General features: G+C 35.8%; 1 protein-coding gene across 2 annotated transcripts in view; it reads left to right on the top strand.

Moving 5' to 3' along the window:
• CBP (sarcoplasmic calcium-binding protein) overlaps positions 1 to 16,697 on the top strand; it is a 93,312-nt gene that overhangs the window by 39,999 nt on the left and 36,616 nt on the right. Inside the window, exons 2-3 of one of the 2 annotated variants that reach the window (XM_081768649.1) lie at positions 5,536 to 5,607; positions 11,737 to 11,847. In XM_081768649.1, the coding sequence (XP_081624775.1) occupies positions 5,536 to 5,607; positions 11,737 to 11,847 (183 nt within the window). The remainder of the gene's footprint in view (positions 1 to 5,535; positions 5,608 to 11,736; positions 11,848 to 16,697) is intronic. The other variant, XM_081768650.1, reaches the window with a different exon arrangement.

Below are 16,697 nucleotides of genomic sequence, written 5' to 3'. Positions count from 1 at the left end.
TTAATTCCTTTAATAATTTTGTTCAGTGCTTCTTCTTAACAAAAATGTTCATTAACTTAAGGTTAACATTAATTGAAATAATGATATGCGTATTGCCGACGCAGTAAGATATCATATACAGTACTATTATACTTGTGTCCTACTTTTCGATTGTTAGAATGTGGTCATCCTACGATGGGCACGAGTGAGTACGAGCGAGTATTCTTTGAAACTCGATTCGACTAAAAACAGACATCTTTGAACGCAATTCGAAAAATTTCCTCCAACTCGACTCGAATTCGGGTCGAGTCGAACCAAATCTGGTTTGTAGTTTCGAGTATTCTCTTCAAGTATCTTGCATAGACAATATAGGTTATCAATGATACTAGTACTACTACTAGTACAACTTTTATTATTATTATTAATAATAATAAATAATAATTATAATTATAATTATAACAACACTGTGTTTAAACATGAAAGAAACGCGGTCTGTATTTGAATACTAAAAAACTAGTTGATTGCTAACCTCGGTAGTCGTGAATTCTAGGAGTCAAGGATATTGTTCACGAGCTTGTGAATTTGGGTTGAGGGTTTAGGTTGAGTATTCGGGCTCGAGCCAAACATTGTTAAAAGTTATAGGGCACTGGCCAAATATCTTCAAAACTGTTCGGCCCGGGTTTACAATTGTAAACAACTTGAGCAGCTGGGCTCACAGCTCACTCACTATGGACCCGAACCGAGAAGTGAGCCGAGCCAACAGCTCACCGAACCGTGTCAGCAAGAGCCTTCGGCCCAGATGAGCCGAACCGAGCAGATGGTTCATCCAACCAAGCCAGCTCGAGCCGATGGTTCACCCCAAGCGAGCCGGCTCGAGCCATCGGCTCAGTTATTACTTCCCAACTGAGCTTCTTATTAAAAAAGTCTCTTGTGGTCTCGATATCGAGACGAGAAGACATGCGAGCATGTTTCCTCTAGTGAGCAACATTAAAAGTATTCCATATTACTACTTAGCTTACATTTCTCATGGCTTTCGCTTTCTAGTGGAATCAGGCCATGATTTCAAAACGAGTTAAAACGTAATAATAATAATAATAATAATAATAATAATAATAATAATAATAAATATAAGTATTCCATACATATAGAAATGCTTTTGACCAAGCACACAAGAAATTATATTTTGTCCATTTAGCACTATCATTCTTTTGTCACTCACAATTATTAATATTCATATAGTAAATATCTTATAATTCTTATATTTTAAAATCAATTGACAGGTCTCTGATTGCTTTTATGAGAAATAAATATTTGGTTTTATAGATACTACGCAGTGGGGATGATCGTGCGTCGTTTCGGTCCTATGCCGTTTCGGTCCTGCGCCGTGTCGATCCTGTGCCGTGTCGATCCTGTGCCGTTTCGTTCCTATGCCGTGTCGATCCTGTGCCGTGTCGATCCTGTGCCGTGTCGGCTCTATGCCGTTTCGATCGTACGTATTCTATGCATATAACTTGCACAGGCATAGAATCGACAGGAGTTTATAATTTGTAAGAGCAAAGATTAAACAGATAATAAAAATATTATTTTTTAGGCACATGATTAAAAGTTAAATTATTTCAGAGCAGCGGCGTGAGAGCAAAACGGCACAGGATCGACACGGCATAGGATCGACACGGCATAGGACCGAAACGGCACAGGATCGACACGGCACAGGATCGACACGGCACAGGACCGAAACAGGTTTCTGAGCTGAATTGTCGGTCGTATGCCGTGTCGATCCTGTGCCGCATCCCCGAAAATGCTTCGTCTGTTTCCCGCAATATTTCTGCTTCTGCACGTGCATGTAATCCTTCACTGGTAACCTTCCTGCCTGCATGACCATCATCAACTATAGCGCGCGCTCTGCGTATTTGTCAGTGGTTGTGGCTGTTTTCTTGTTAAATTTAATATTTTTGTGTAAGATATCAATCCACATTTAGAGATGTGCTTTTAATTGAAACTAAAATGTTCTTAGTGTGATTTAAAAATACAATAATTGCTACCTAGGTTGAACAAGTGGAATTTCTTGGGGACTATTTTCTTATGGAAGAATAATGGTCATTTGGCTCATTGTCAGTGTTGCTCACTTCTGATTATATTTCGTTTTTTTTTTTTTTTTTTTTAAATCGTAGTCAGACTGTTTAGTCAGTTTCAGAGAACTGGGCTGCGAATGTCCATTATGTTATCCAAAAGAAAAACTGAGCCCTTCTACTAAATTTCTATTTAATATATTAAATACATTATACTTCGGATAATTGGATATAAAAAGTTGTAGGCCTATTATTTTAAAGATAAGTAAGAAAGAAAGATAAAAGGTATTTCACCGATTCGAAGTAACGTAACGTCTGATGTTAATTCTGTATGTTATAATCAGGGGTAAAAGTGGATCTGAAAAGGTAGGGGGACGGTAGCAAGCGGTATGACGTCACACCGTCCCCCCGCCTATCCTTGCCCATTTTAATTTTTTAGGAACTGGGGGACGCCGTACATATTTTTCCGAGTTCGGGGATGGCGTTCTCCCGCGTTCCCCCACACTTTTACCCCTGGTTATAATGCGCATATCGATTAACGATCGGGTTTAACCCTTAACATACCTTCTAGGAACCCCAGAGAGTGATATTTGGTGATACTGCTGCAACTATAAGAATCAATTGATTCTCGATTTTTATGTGTGTCCTGCATCCGTTTGGAATATACTATCTACTACATAATTAGATCAACGATGCGTTCGTTAAAAAAATACAAAAAACAAAAACATACTTGAAAATGTAAAAGCTCCATTGTTAAACTTGTATTTCAGATTTACGAACACAAAAGTATGAAATTGTACGAAAAACTGAATATTGTTAAAGTAAACATATTTGATGTCAACAATGCTCATTTAACTTACGTAAGCTCTTAGACATCAATAATAATAATAATTTTCGTTGCAATACTATGTTGAGAAATTAAAACAATACTTGGTGTCGCCAGAAGACCCCAGCTTGGTAAACAACGTTGACGATTTAGGCTTGGTACGTTAAGGGTTAAATGAACATTTAAGAGTCGCAAAAATGATTGTCCGTTCTCAGGAGTAACAAAATATCAGAAAAAATCTTCAAGGGATACTAAAATTGTAATATATTCAATAAATAAACTCTTTCGTTTTTTTTTTTTTTAATGAACAATTATTTGATCCACATGTTCTCTTGCCTCTACTTGAGAGTTACGTAGTGATCCGAAACAGTCTTGAAATAGACAGGAGTAAAGAGCATATGTTTTAGTAGATCTGCTAGTTAAGCTAATAAACATAGTAAGACAACAGAGACTACAGAACATAGTAAGATCCAATAGCTCTGATTCTAATTTTCCATGTTATCCCTTGACGCTATGGGCAGGCTAAATAAAATTTAGTAGTGATAGATTGAATATTTTGAACCATTAATGCGAACTCCCTGGTATCAAAGGACGATGATTTATGGTCAACCACGATTAGCCATGATTTGCAGTTACAGGGAAAATTTAAGAGATTGTTCAGCCCGGCTTCCTGGCATGGACATCCGCAGGACTTTTTCAAGAGGATAAAATACCGATTCCAGGGGAGGACAAAAGACCGACACACAAACTCAGTCGCGAATACACAATATTTTGATACACGAGGGCACATAATACATCAAGTAAAACAACAGTTGTTTACGCGCGTATGCTTATTAACTACAGCAAATAATCTATAATACCAGATACTATAGTATTTAATATGAATATATTGTTACAACATTTAAGTAAGCAAATTAGTATGTCTTGACATGCACTTCCAAAAACCTTTTAAAACAAAGGGAGGCAACATCCCCTTTCCCCCTTCCCCATTGCGGGTAGCCATGCTTCCTAGTGTTCTGTCTATATTTATATGCTACTTCAAATATTCAGGAGAAAGAAAATGTATCTCGGTAATATATCAGAAGTCCATGCCATTTCATTTTCAATCTCCCGCTCTTCGGTTTGTTTCTTAACTTGTTAGCTTGAGGTTTTCTATAAACTTTTTAGTCTGTTAGTTGGCAACATTTACACACTGTCGTCTGCATTGTTTACAAGGGCTGCAAAGCTTCGTGAAAAAGCGATTAGTCTCAATATTAGGTAAGATGTGCATGTGAATGGAATTGTTAAGTATGCTGCTTTCTTGCAAAAATACAGAAAAACAACCCTCCCCCCGAGGAGTTGACATTACCCCCGGGTGAAAATGTCTGAATTCAACACTGGTCAAGATACCATATTTTGAATATTTCAATTTTTCACAAATGCAATTTTATATTTATTCGCTTTCCCGTACGTGGTTTTTGAACATAGCGCATACAATAATAATAATAATAATAATAATAATAATAATAATAATAATAATAATAATAATAATAATAATAATAATAATAATAATAATAATAATAATAATAATGTTTGGGCTTAGTTGTATATTTTATATCCTCACTGAGAAGTTCTACTAGATCGATTAAACTTTGACGATTCCTCATAAGAGAAACACGTGATTCTGACACGTTTGTACTCTGATAAACCTTGTAGTTACCTTTCAGTGCAATGATTTACGCACACAGACGTAAACAACAAGCAAGAAAGAAAATCATATCTAGGGAAAAGGTAATGAGAAAGGAGAGAATTGTTGCGCATGACGACGTTTCGTCTCCGAATTGTACCGAGTCAGTCCGGGCCATGGGGCTATCCGGGTCACTGTGGGTCACCAAGTAATGTCTCTTACTCCCTATGGGTCTTCTGCTACATGGATCACGAAATTCAAGACCTAATACATGATTGGTCACGGAGCATAAGTGGTTTTTGCAAATAGTAATATTATAATTCATAATTGCTCTGAAAAATATCAAATTATTTTTCAACTGCTTCTGATAAACTATCTTTTTGAAAATTTTCAACTGTTTCTGATAAACTATCTTTTTGAAAAGTCAGAGTATAAACGACTAGCAGATCTAGGCTTATCGTTTGGTATTTTGACTTTAGAAGTCTATTTCTCAAAACTACTGGTCTTGTAATACTAGAATAAAACTTACCAAAAACCAAATATTTTAATTTGAATATGCTATAAAACCATGATAAATTAGAGGCATCAGTATTAGTATTTAGAAATTACTTCTAGTATTCTAGTATTTTACGATTTTTATGACTTGTAAAAAAAATAATTATAAGGCTACTGCTTTTGAGAAATAAGGTCCCAGAACGTGGTTTGACACAGTAATTCGAAAGTTAAATAGCGCCTTTCCAAAGAAGTTTCCCAGTCGTAATATTTTAAAAAGAGAACATTTCCAAATTTGGATTTAAATTCGCACTCTTGCAAAAATTTCTACTAATAAGGACACTAAGCTGTTCTGTTATGTTATGTTGCGTTGAACAGATGTTATGAGGGAACAAGAATACAAATCTTATAACCTTATAAATCATTTATTTGCTATTTTTCATTTGTTTCATTTACACTTACATGCCTATTGTTTTTAATATTATTATTATTATTATTTACAGAACTGGAAGTTAAGGGAAAGATATCAGCTACAAACAATATTGTGGCCAAGAATTACCTCATGGACACAACAGGTAAATTTAACATTGAATGTTGTTCAGAAACATTACTTTGACAAGAGAATTTAATTAATATTTTCTTCATGATGTAACTTACTAGGGTTGTGTCTTACTGCCTAGTGAAATAATAATAATAATAATAATAATAATAATAATAATAATAATAATAATAATAATAATAATAATAATAATAATAATAATAATAATAATAATAATAAATAAGAAGTAGATTAGACTACTTTAATGCTTTGATTCAATCACTGGAATATAAGGATGGTTACAGGCTTTTTAACGCTTAGGTTCAAACACGAAACAGAAAAGAAAAAATGATAAAATGTTAAAGAAAACATATAGATTGCTGCAGTGAAAATAACTAGAAAAACGAGAATTTTAGGAATGATAAAAAGACATGTATCAAAAGATTGCAATCTTGGTCAAGAATTTTAGGAATGATCCCAAAAATGCATTAAAAGATTGCAATCTTGGCCACAAAATTTTTGAACGCCCCTACATTTTTTTTTTTTTTTTAACGAAATAAGCGCATCATACTGAGTTAAGTGATAGTTTGGGATTGGCTACACTATATGTAGTTCTCCAGATATAAGGCGAACAAGAAAATTTATGATTGAAATATATTGGATCTTTTGATCCAATAATTTGAAATAACATATCGTCACCTGATATCAAATATGTGGTCCTTTCACTTACACAGAGGTGACTGATCTTCCTCGTATCTATACGTAAAGAATACGCGTGTTCGGCGCGGGAGAGTCTTTTCGCTTCCGATGGGAGCTCTTGCGTTTCGTCTCATCTTAAGCTGTATGTCCATACATTGGCTTAACTTTTTTTTTTGTTTTTTTTTTTTTTTTTTTTTTTTGGTAAACCGCCCCGCAAAACAGATACTTGGTATACTTCAATAGCCGCCGATTGTTAATCATCTTCCCACAACATGGAGTCTGCGGGGGTATAAGTTACACCACTGTAGTATGTAAAATTTGAAAAATGAAAAGAGAAAGATCCCGGTGGTGATCGCTTGTAGCGCCAGGTTTTGTAATAAAAAAAAAAAATTGAGATGGCGGGTTTTGGGTTCATATTCCGTCTGTCACTATTTATTCCCTGTGCACCACCGTTAAAGTCTCCGTTCCTCGAACTAAAATGGTTTGTGACTCGATAAGGATTGATCTCACGGTTAGGAAATCCTATCTCCCCGCGGTGTCCCAGGGCTTTAGGGAAATAAGATCCCTCTAAAACCGTGTAAGCAAATGAAACTTGATATTACTCGCATACGTATCCTGAATTCACATGCTGCAACGCTGAAAGAGAATTTTGCTCTAATGTTTGGTTTGTGTGAACGAACTAGACTGACTCTCACTTTCCAAGTGGACTGAACAATAATAGTAGTAATAAGAATAAAACCAGAAAATAAACGAATATCTAGAATTTAGAATTTAGTTGAAAATTCTGAAAATCAGTCTAATCCCCACTATAGTCGAGAAATGCTAATATTGCCTAATTTGCCTAACAGATCCTTTGGAAACCAATGATATGCTTAAGGTTAGGGATACAACTTGTTTATGAAAGAAAAAGCTTACGAATTTGATTAACAATGTAATAAAAGTTTTAATGAGCAAATAAAAACAATAACAAAAAAATGTTTTCTAAAAAAAATTAAGCAAGCTGAAGGTTAATATTGAATTTTGGGTTTTCTGACAACAAATGTTCAGAATAAGGCATAAGGCCTTAACACAAAAAAAAATCAATTTAAGTAAATTACATTGAACTATGTAGTGAATGAATTGTTATAATTAACCTGATAATAATAAACAATCTGTGGAATTGATGTTTATAACCAGTGCTAGATGCAATCTTACATTGTTTACATTTTATATATATAGCTTTCCTGATTTACATAGATATCATACCAAACTGGTTAAATTACAATTTTGCATTTGAAAAATACCTAATTATTTGACATCATATGCTAAGTATCTAGTTTACGTTGATCAGCTGATATGTTTTGACTATAACCTTTTTAATACTTACGAGATTAAGATATTACATAGCTGGACGGAATTTTGAATATAATAACCTATATTTTATTCGGGTGAAAACTAAGTATTGAAATGATTTAAAATGAGTTAAACTAGTTGAAGTAAGTGGAAATGAGTTGAAGTAACTTGAACTAAAATAAAATAAATTGAGAAACAAGTCATGACTTTGATTTGAGATTTGTGGGAAGTATGAAAGAAACATAGAATGATCCAAAGGAGTTAAATAAACCTACTGCCTGACTGCTAACCCTTTCTAATTATTTAAATTAATAACTGAGAATGAGAATAAGTGCACTAAATATGCACTTTGACATTTACCTAACAAGCATACACTATCAAATACATAAAATCAATGAGCGTAGCATTACCATTTCGTTATGCATAAAGACTACATATATATATACTCATATTAACACAAGTAGAAAATTAATAGACACAAACATATATATATATATATATATATATATATATATATATATATATATATATATATATATATAAATCATAAGTAAATACATGCATACATACATAAAAATCAAATAACATATGAATATTAATAATAAATGTCAAGACGTCTCTCGAGATTTTTTAATCTGAATATATATTGAGTTTTTCGTGATTTTTCTCTTTATCATTAATAGGATTGGTATACGGCCGAACATTTTCATGTATTCGTCTAGTTTGTTCGTCTAGTTTATGCGCATAAACGTCTGATCGCTCGATTGTTAGAGGATCAGACTGACGTAATAATTGCGGCTTTACTTAGCCTACTTCGTATTTTTCATCTATATTCTACCTGACTGTACTAATGTCGGTTCCGCTTTATTTATGGATTACGTATCTCCAACCAAGAAAATGATTAATTGCGAGACTAGTCGCATATACATCATAGTTACTAATTAATCCTTTAGCTCTCTTACGTAACATATATTTGATGACTCATTACAATATTATTTATTAGAGTTTTACTAGTATATAGATCGAAATAGACTCATTTAGTACGTTCACTTCTATGCAAAATTACTTTACAAACACTATAATCTCTGGACAATTAAAGCAATGTCTTGAATATATTTTCTAGGAATATCTATTATGTCTTGTTCAAAATTTATGTTAAAGTTCTCATATTACATGTACATAGCGCAGATGATGCATTTTTACTTCATACAAATTTCCATATGTTAAAGTAAATACTTCTTTCATCGTTAAAGGTCTACAACCCGTCATTCGATCTACTTTTAAATTAACTTTCTTTATATGTTATCAAAAAAATCTAAGCCACAAATAGAGAAATGACCTAAACTACTATCTCCTTAATAAAAACAACAACATATTCACTAAAGTCACAGAATATATATATATAGAAGTATCATTTTAAAAAGTATCTCTATTTTTAATAAGCCTTGCTCAAAAAGAAAGAAAAAAAAAGAGTTCTAATTGTTTAGCAATTACAGTTCGAGTTGGAAAATCTTTTCTCCACGCGGTGTAAATACATTAACAGTTTTCAAATAGTTCCGACTTTATATCGCGAACGTCTTGCATTTTATTCAATGACGAAAATTTCCCTTTTGGAATCAACAAAAAATAATTTGGATGGGTCCTACCTTTCGCCGTACACACTGCTCTCACCACCAAGCTCACAACACACATACAGATGTCCCTGCGTTTACTGGCTTCCTTCTTTCGTGAGAAGTGTCCTGGATTCGGAGTTCCTCTCTTCGATTCCCGCTGCGTCCTCCTCTCAAACTGGAAGGGGCGTCGCTCTTGGGCGTCTCCTGATCCATCAAGGTGGGGCTTCTGTTGGTCCATTTCTGATAGGATGCACTCTCACTAAAAGCACTTTCAGACGTCACACTGCACCAACATCACTCTCGGTGTTAAAAGTGTAGTGTTACACGGATAAACAGTGTTTATTGTTTTTAAGCATTGTGTATAATACTTCAAAAACTGATTATGTAGGATTAAAACTAGTTCAAGTGCTTTCGGTGCGTATGTAGGTTATTCTAATTGTCTGTAATAGCTCGTGATTACGTTTATAAGTACGAAACTCTGTCACTCAAAAACAATGTTTGTAGGCGTTTCGCGATCTATATATATATATATATTAGCAGCGTTACAAAGTTTATATATATATGTTTATATATATACATATATTTTGAAGAAGATCAATGTGTAGGTTACTATGCTAAGGAAAGATTGTAATTTCGTACACTCGGCTTCGGTGAGTTTAGCCGCACATTGTTATTGTGAACTTAACTTTTGATTATGAATGTAGTGTGTGTGTAAGTTCCGGGTATGTTTTTGTGTTGCGGTGGTACGCTGTTTCCCGGTGAAGAATTATTTTACGACTGACTTGGAGTTTTTAATTTTTAACCTGCCGAACTTTTTGGATACGCCTCTAACGGTGTCTTCGATTTCGTCTCTGCTCTCTTATTCGTTAAGTTATTTTGGTGTCCTAAATTTTGATTCTCTTGGTCTCCGCCTATTTACGGTTTTCGGGCGTCGTTTCTCTAACGTACGTGCTTCCTTCAAATTTCACATGTTATATCGAAAATTTTTATGAGAGTTGATTTGGCTCCTAGTCGTCTCGTGCATGGTTTTGGACCATTTCACAGTTCTATAATATGTTAAAATTTTATCTTGGTTCTGAGTGGCGACATATGGTCTATGCTGTGATTTTGACAAATTCGCAGAGATTATATTTCTACTTGGATTCTATTCAACGTGTTAGGACTTTATTATTTTTCTCAATTTCACAAAAAGATGCTAAAAGCTGTTTTGTTCTTCTTTCTTGCGTTCACGCCGGGCAATCTGCTGTGTGTGGTCTACGTATGTGGCTTAGGCAGTGGTATTAAGAGACAATGGAAGGGTCTTTCAACTGTCCTCGCCGCACGGACAGGTATACAGAAAAAAAAATAAAACATCTTACTTCTCGGATAGTACGGGAAAATAAAGAGAATGTTCTTTGGCTCTTTAAACAAACAAAAATGAAAATGAAAATTATATGCACTAATGTTCATAATTATACGCAAAATTGGGTTTAAAAGATTTATTTAAAAATTAAATAAAAATGGTAATGATGCAACTGTCACAAGTACACATCTCATTTAGTCTCGGTGGTGACAAGGATATTAAAATCCAAACCAATCCAAAATTACTTCCTATTTATCTGTTAAGCTCCAACTCGTAATTGGTTACTTATGGTAATAATTGCTCATGAAATAAATTAGTTATTCGTTTCATAACAACTGAAGAGAGTCTAAAACGGATAAACCGTCAACGTGTCTTAAAATGTTATTGATAGTCTGTTCATATTTTAAAATTGATGCACTTCAAATAAGCCAGGCGTTACAATAAAATTTTTAATTTTGAGCAATCGTTTATACTCTTTATTCAGTACCAGCTCGCGCCAGGTGGGGCTTGTGGTGAACAAACACCGTGTTCGGGGTTCCTCCCGTTTCCTCCCACTTTGTTTCATTCCACCATTTCATTCATTTGTCATCATCACCATCTCCTTTAGTCCAGTCGGTATAATCGTGGGACGTAACACAGAAAGATTTCATTTTTATTCATTGAGTACCAAGAATTTGTGACAATATGAAACTTAAGATACCCAATAACCAAACTGTTACACAAGCACAATTAAAAGTTTAATGTCAGCATTGGGCCTAAAAGGTAAGCTTAGTCTAAGTTACTACTAGTTGCCAGTGATGTACACCAGGAGTGGATCCAAGACGGACTTCTGGGGGGGCGGTGGGTTGTAATACTACTGCTTAGAGCTACTTCTAAGAGGTCCAAACTCTGTTTTATTTATATATAAAATAAGAAAGTTTCCTCTTCTGGGAGGGCGATTGCCCCGTTCGCCGCCCCCCCCCCCCTGGATCCGCCACTGATGTCCACAAGGTGGGTTTCGGAGTTTTCATTTCCCCTTGAGTAAGATATTATAGGAAAACAGGGTCTAAATGTTTACTATATTAAAATATAGATACAAAAATCGCACGTGTCTTACAAGACTATGAAATTGAGTATTTGAATACTTCCTGATGAAATTCTGTGTACGTTACTGTTAGTTGTTATTTTAATTTTATTGCAGATGATGTTTGCAAAAGAAGCCAGACCACGGCCCGACGAAGGCCGCGCTTACGATTCTGCAAGTGATTCAGACTCTGATTCCGACGACGAACGAAGTTCCAGAAAAGAACACGTAAGTAGCGGTTACTTTCTTCATATTCTTGGTTCTACATTTTCGATAAATTCAAATATACGCAAAAGGTTAGGTACCCATTTTGCTCAAAATTCGCATCATTCCACGACCATGCACGCAATGAAACTAGCTTAATTCAATGCATTTTATTATTATTCATTGTCTAATTCGACGACTGCAATGGTAACACCGTGGATTGGTAGTGATCTTTATCCCAAGAGATTTTGACTTTATGTAATAGGGAATTTGTATGTTGGTCGCTGGAAATGGTTTCCAGTCTTTCTTCTTTTAACTAAGATACCAATTTGCATTGTCTAAACTATTCTTGTCTCTAGGGATGCCATCCCACGTTATTAACTATTAAGTAGTCAATTAAATATTTAAATTTTATTTGCGAAAAGTATGAGACATTACGAAGGAGAGGCAAGAAAAAAAAAGTGCAATCGTCTGAAATATCGACATATATGAAGAAAAAATGGAGAAATGTGGCTAACGGAAATATTATCCCTAGTAGCAGAGACAATTTGCAAACCGCTTGTTGTAAGCTTGAATTGAAAGTCGGCCAAGCTTGCATCCAGTTTGATTGGAAAATGTGCAAGCATGCCGCAAGCTGGATTCCAATAACGAAGTTAAATGGGGCAACCTTGCATCCAGTGTTCCATTCAAACCTGACGCAAGCGTTTTACAAGTCTAGTCAAGTCAATATCCAATGAGCGGCCAGTGATGCTATGACGCTCTGCGAAGGTCTAAAGCATCGCTTGCAAGTACAACAAAAGTCAGGTTGCAAGAAAGCATGCGTTTCAAGTGCAAGCGTAAAAGCCAAAAGCCAAGCACGTGCCAACTGGCCAGAAACTTTCTTGCTACTAGAGATTTAATGTAATGATTGAAGAAGTCATAAACCTCGTAACTCGGAACCCACAAATGTATGATCCGGAGAGGTCGAAACATTGTTATTACGGAGAGTGTGTATGAAGACGCCAATGCAATTTTGATAAACACGATTCTTTCTTCTCTTTCCTCATTAAATTTATAACTTCCATTCTCTCTTGTTGTGTGTGTCTTTTGAATCAAATCAATACTCAAAAAGATAACTGCAAGAGCTAAAAATCTACAAAAGTTAAATCTAAAAAAAAAAAGTGAGGTTAAAATCTCATGTACTTGGAAAAATCTTTCGGTTTAACGTCCCACGATTATGCCCGTTAGGCTAAAGGAGACGGATGATTAAGGTAAGTGAATGATGATGAAATTGTTGGTGGAATGAGAACGTAGGAGGAAACGGAATTACCCCAATAAAACACACGGACATGATGTTGTCCACCACAAGCTTACTTGGCCGGGGATTGAACCTGGGGCCACACGCACTAGCACTCCTCCTTTATCATGTACTTGGGGCATGAGAAGTTATATAATAATCGCCACTTCAACTACCAGTATAGACTAATTCATAAAGGTGAGTTTCGTGTCATCTTCTGGACTGTCTTTATTAGAGTTTATTATTATATGTTTCCCTTTAGTGTGTCAGTGAACAGATAACTAGATCACCAGCGATTTCTGAAATGAAAGGTATTCTTCAAACGTAAAAAGATTGACCATCCCCGGAATAATGCTTGCATTTTAGTTCTGTGAGGAGGGCAGTGCTGATTTCCCCGTTACTTGATTTCATAGTATATAATCTCGGTACTATTTTAATAGAAAGAACGTTGAACTCTAATAGGTAAATAAATCAATATCACAAAATAAAGACCTAAGTTACCTCCCTTATGTTTTGTTTATTATCGAATCGAAATAAGACTTAAGTTATTTCTCCAATGTTAATAACCTTCAGGCGATAGGAAATCATAGCTTAATGTAAAAGACCAATTATGAAACTTCCATCTACATTTGTAACATTTTAGTATGTTATGTATGCTATTATGTCTGTGGGCTACTTTGAGCCGATCAAATAAAATGAAGCGCTCCGTAAGGAATGAAATGTGTGTTCCTTGGCTGCACATGTTTTATTGCGTATGTATTGTGCAGAGCAGGAATATGTGAGGGGAAGCAAAAGGAACATATGCATGCGCAGGGGAAGTAAATAAACGAAGCAATTGCTGGACTATGCGTGCGTGCGTAAACTCACGGATGTTGTAAGTAAGATCAGGGAATGATCATGGCATATTTGGACAACTTAGGAAATACATGCATCACACTTCGGAACATATTGTTGCTATGTTTCACTGTAATAACTTTACGATATAAAATCCAAGCATAAAGCGATTGTTAGTTAAGGATGGGCACCGACCTTTTCTGTTAAGTGGTTCAAGGTCAGTCACGCCTGAATGCTGGCACGTGGAAGAGGTATCCCACGTGTTCCTGCTTTCCCTTTCCTTTTTTTCATACCTACGAAAGTTATGTAATTCCTGATATTGAGTAGATATCAGCAGGTTTGCTATTCTAGAAATAATCGATTAATTGACTTTAAAAATATGTTATACATAGCGACATTGCTATCTCTTCAACAGCCGCAATGTGGCTGAGGCTTGGTCGACTTGCCGTCCCGTCTCGACCCAACAATATGTAATATGCAGCAGAAACTTCTTGACAATATACAGGTAGCTAATACTTGCGCGGTGCCATGTAGGGGCAAGAGGAGCATTTCCCATAACAACTGGAACCATACTTCGTTTAAGTGTCGTAGTCAAAAACATATTAAGGGAGCAAATAATTGCCATGTCTAAGAATAATACACACACACACACACACACACACACACACACACACACACACACACACACACACACACACACACACACACACACACACACACACACACACACATACATACATACATACATACACACAGACACACATACATTGTGTGGCATTATACAGGGTCGCCCATTTTAATCTTTCTACGGAAATATCTGGAAAACGAACTCAAATAGCAAATGCCGTGGGGCAAATCGAATGGTGATGTTGCGGTGCCTTCCAGGACCGCTCTTCAAGGGGACCCGGGACCCAGCTTTAAAATTTTAAATGGAAACATGGGGCGAGTGACACCTCCTTCGATAGATTTTTAAAAACTAAAAAGCGATGTGGCAAAAGATTTTTCATATTGGTCGCCGTATTTAAAATGGCCGCCAAGATATGTTACCTGTATCAGATAAACGCCCAGTAGCACTAATATGAAAACGGTTGATCATAAATAAAGCAAAAAAAAAAAAAAAAAACTCAAATAAGAAAACCATCGGACAAATCGAATTATGTTGTCGCGGTGCCCTCTCCCCTAGGACCGCCTTTCTTTGGGGCCCAGGCCCAACTTACGAGGCATCACTTGACCCATATTTTCGTTTAAAATTTCTAAGTTGGGCCTGGGTCCCCATGAAAGGCGGCCCTGGGGTGCATCGCGACAACATAATTCGATTTGTCCCATGGCTTTCCTATTTGAGTTTTTGTTTACTTCCTTTATGATCAACCGTTTTTATATTAGTACTACTGGACATTTATCTCATACAGGTAACATATTGGCGGCCATTTTGAATAGGTGACCGATATTAAAAATCTTTTACAACATCGCTTTTTAGTTTTTAAAAATCTATTGAAGGATGTGTCACTCGCCCCATGTTTTCAATTAAAATTTTAAAGCTTGGCCCCGGGCCCCCTTAAAGAGCGACCCTGGAGGGCACAGCAACATCACCATTTGATTTTTCCATGGTATTTCCTATTTGAGTTTTTGTTCAGTTCATTTATGTTCAACCGCTTTCGAGATATTTTCGTGGAAAGATTAAAATGAACCACCCTGTATAGCATTACATATGCTGATCTGGAAATGTGCGTCATATGGGATGGCTAGCCAGAGTCACATCCTTTTCATTTTTCTTTAATTAAACGGTATTGATATACTGATGAAATTAGCTAATACAGTACATGGAAGGAAGTACTAAACTCACCCCTTTCGCTAGTACAGCCCAGCCACATGGAGCTTGTTCAACTGACAAGGAGAAGGCACACTTTGGTAACTGAACTTCGGGGCCATTTTTTGCGAGGTGGTAGTGCACATTTAAAGAGTTAATATTACAAACTGGGAGAGCGCAATGGGCAAAATGACGGAAGAAAACCGTCTTAAAGATTTTCTACTCGACGCATATATCGTACGACATGAAAACTTATCAAGTGACGGCGTGACAGAGTGAGAAGAATCAGCGACTGAAGTGCAAAGGGTCCCGGATTCGATTCTCGTTCCAGTCGAACTTTTTCGTGTTTTTTTTCAACCAATAAATGAAAACTGAAATGAAATCTTTGAGTTTTACGTCCCATGGTCAAACAATAAAGTAGCCATTTGTAACTATAAGTAAAATATTAATTCACCATATGTATATAATGAATAAAACAATAAAAATTTTCAATCACTTGTAAATTCTTTTGATGTTCCATGTTAACTAGGAACAAAATTTAATCTCTTCCGTAAATATTATTGTTACTGCAGTCGTTGTGTAAAAATGTTCTTGAAGCTTCGTGTCTGCACTGTTGACAGTGTGAGAATTACAAGGGGAATGAGGGGGAAAATCTGCTTTGGTTATAGCAACATCCAGTGTTAGCAAAGGGGATTTTTCCCCTCAACTCCTTTGTAAATCGCACAGTCAACAGATATAGACACGAAGCATCAAGAACATTTATTACACAACGACTGTCGTCAAGGGCGCCGACCATGGGGGGCCCGTCCCCCCAAACTAATGTGGGCCACATGTATTTTTTTTATGAATATGTATTTTCATATGTACTTTTTATTGTTACATGTATTGTTGTATGTATTTTTTATGAATGGGCCCCCCAAATTTTCAGAGAAATCGGCGCCGTTGACTGTCGTAACC

The sequence above is a fragment of the Thermobia domestica genome, chromosome 8 (genome assembly GCF_964235325.1).
Source record: "Thermobia domestica chromosome 8, izTheDome1.hap1.1, whole genome shotgun sequence".
Lineage (NCBI taxonomy): Eukaryota > Metazoa > Arthropoda > Insecta > Zygentoma > Lepismatidae > Thermobia > Thermobia domestica.
This window is presented reverse-complemented; position numbering and strand designations above follow the sequence as displayed.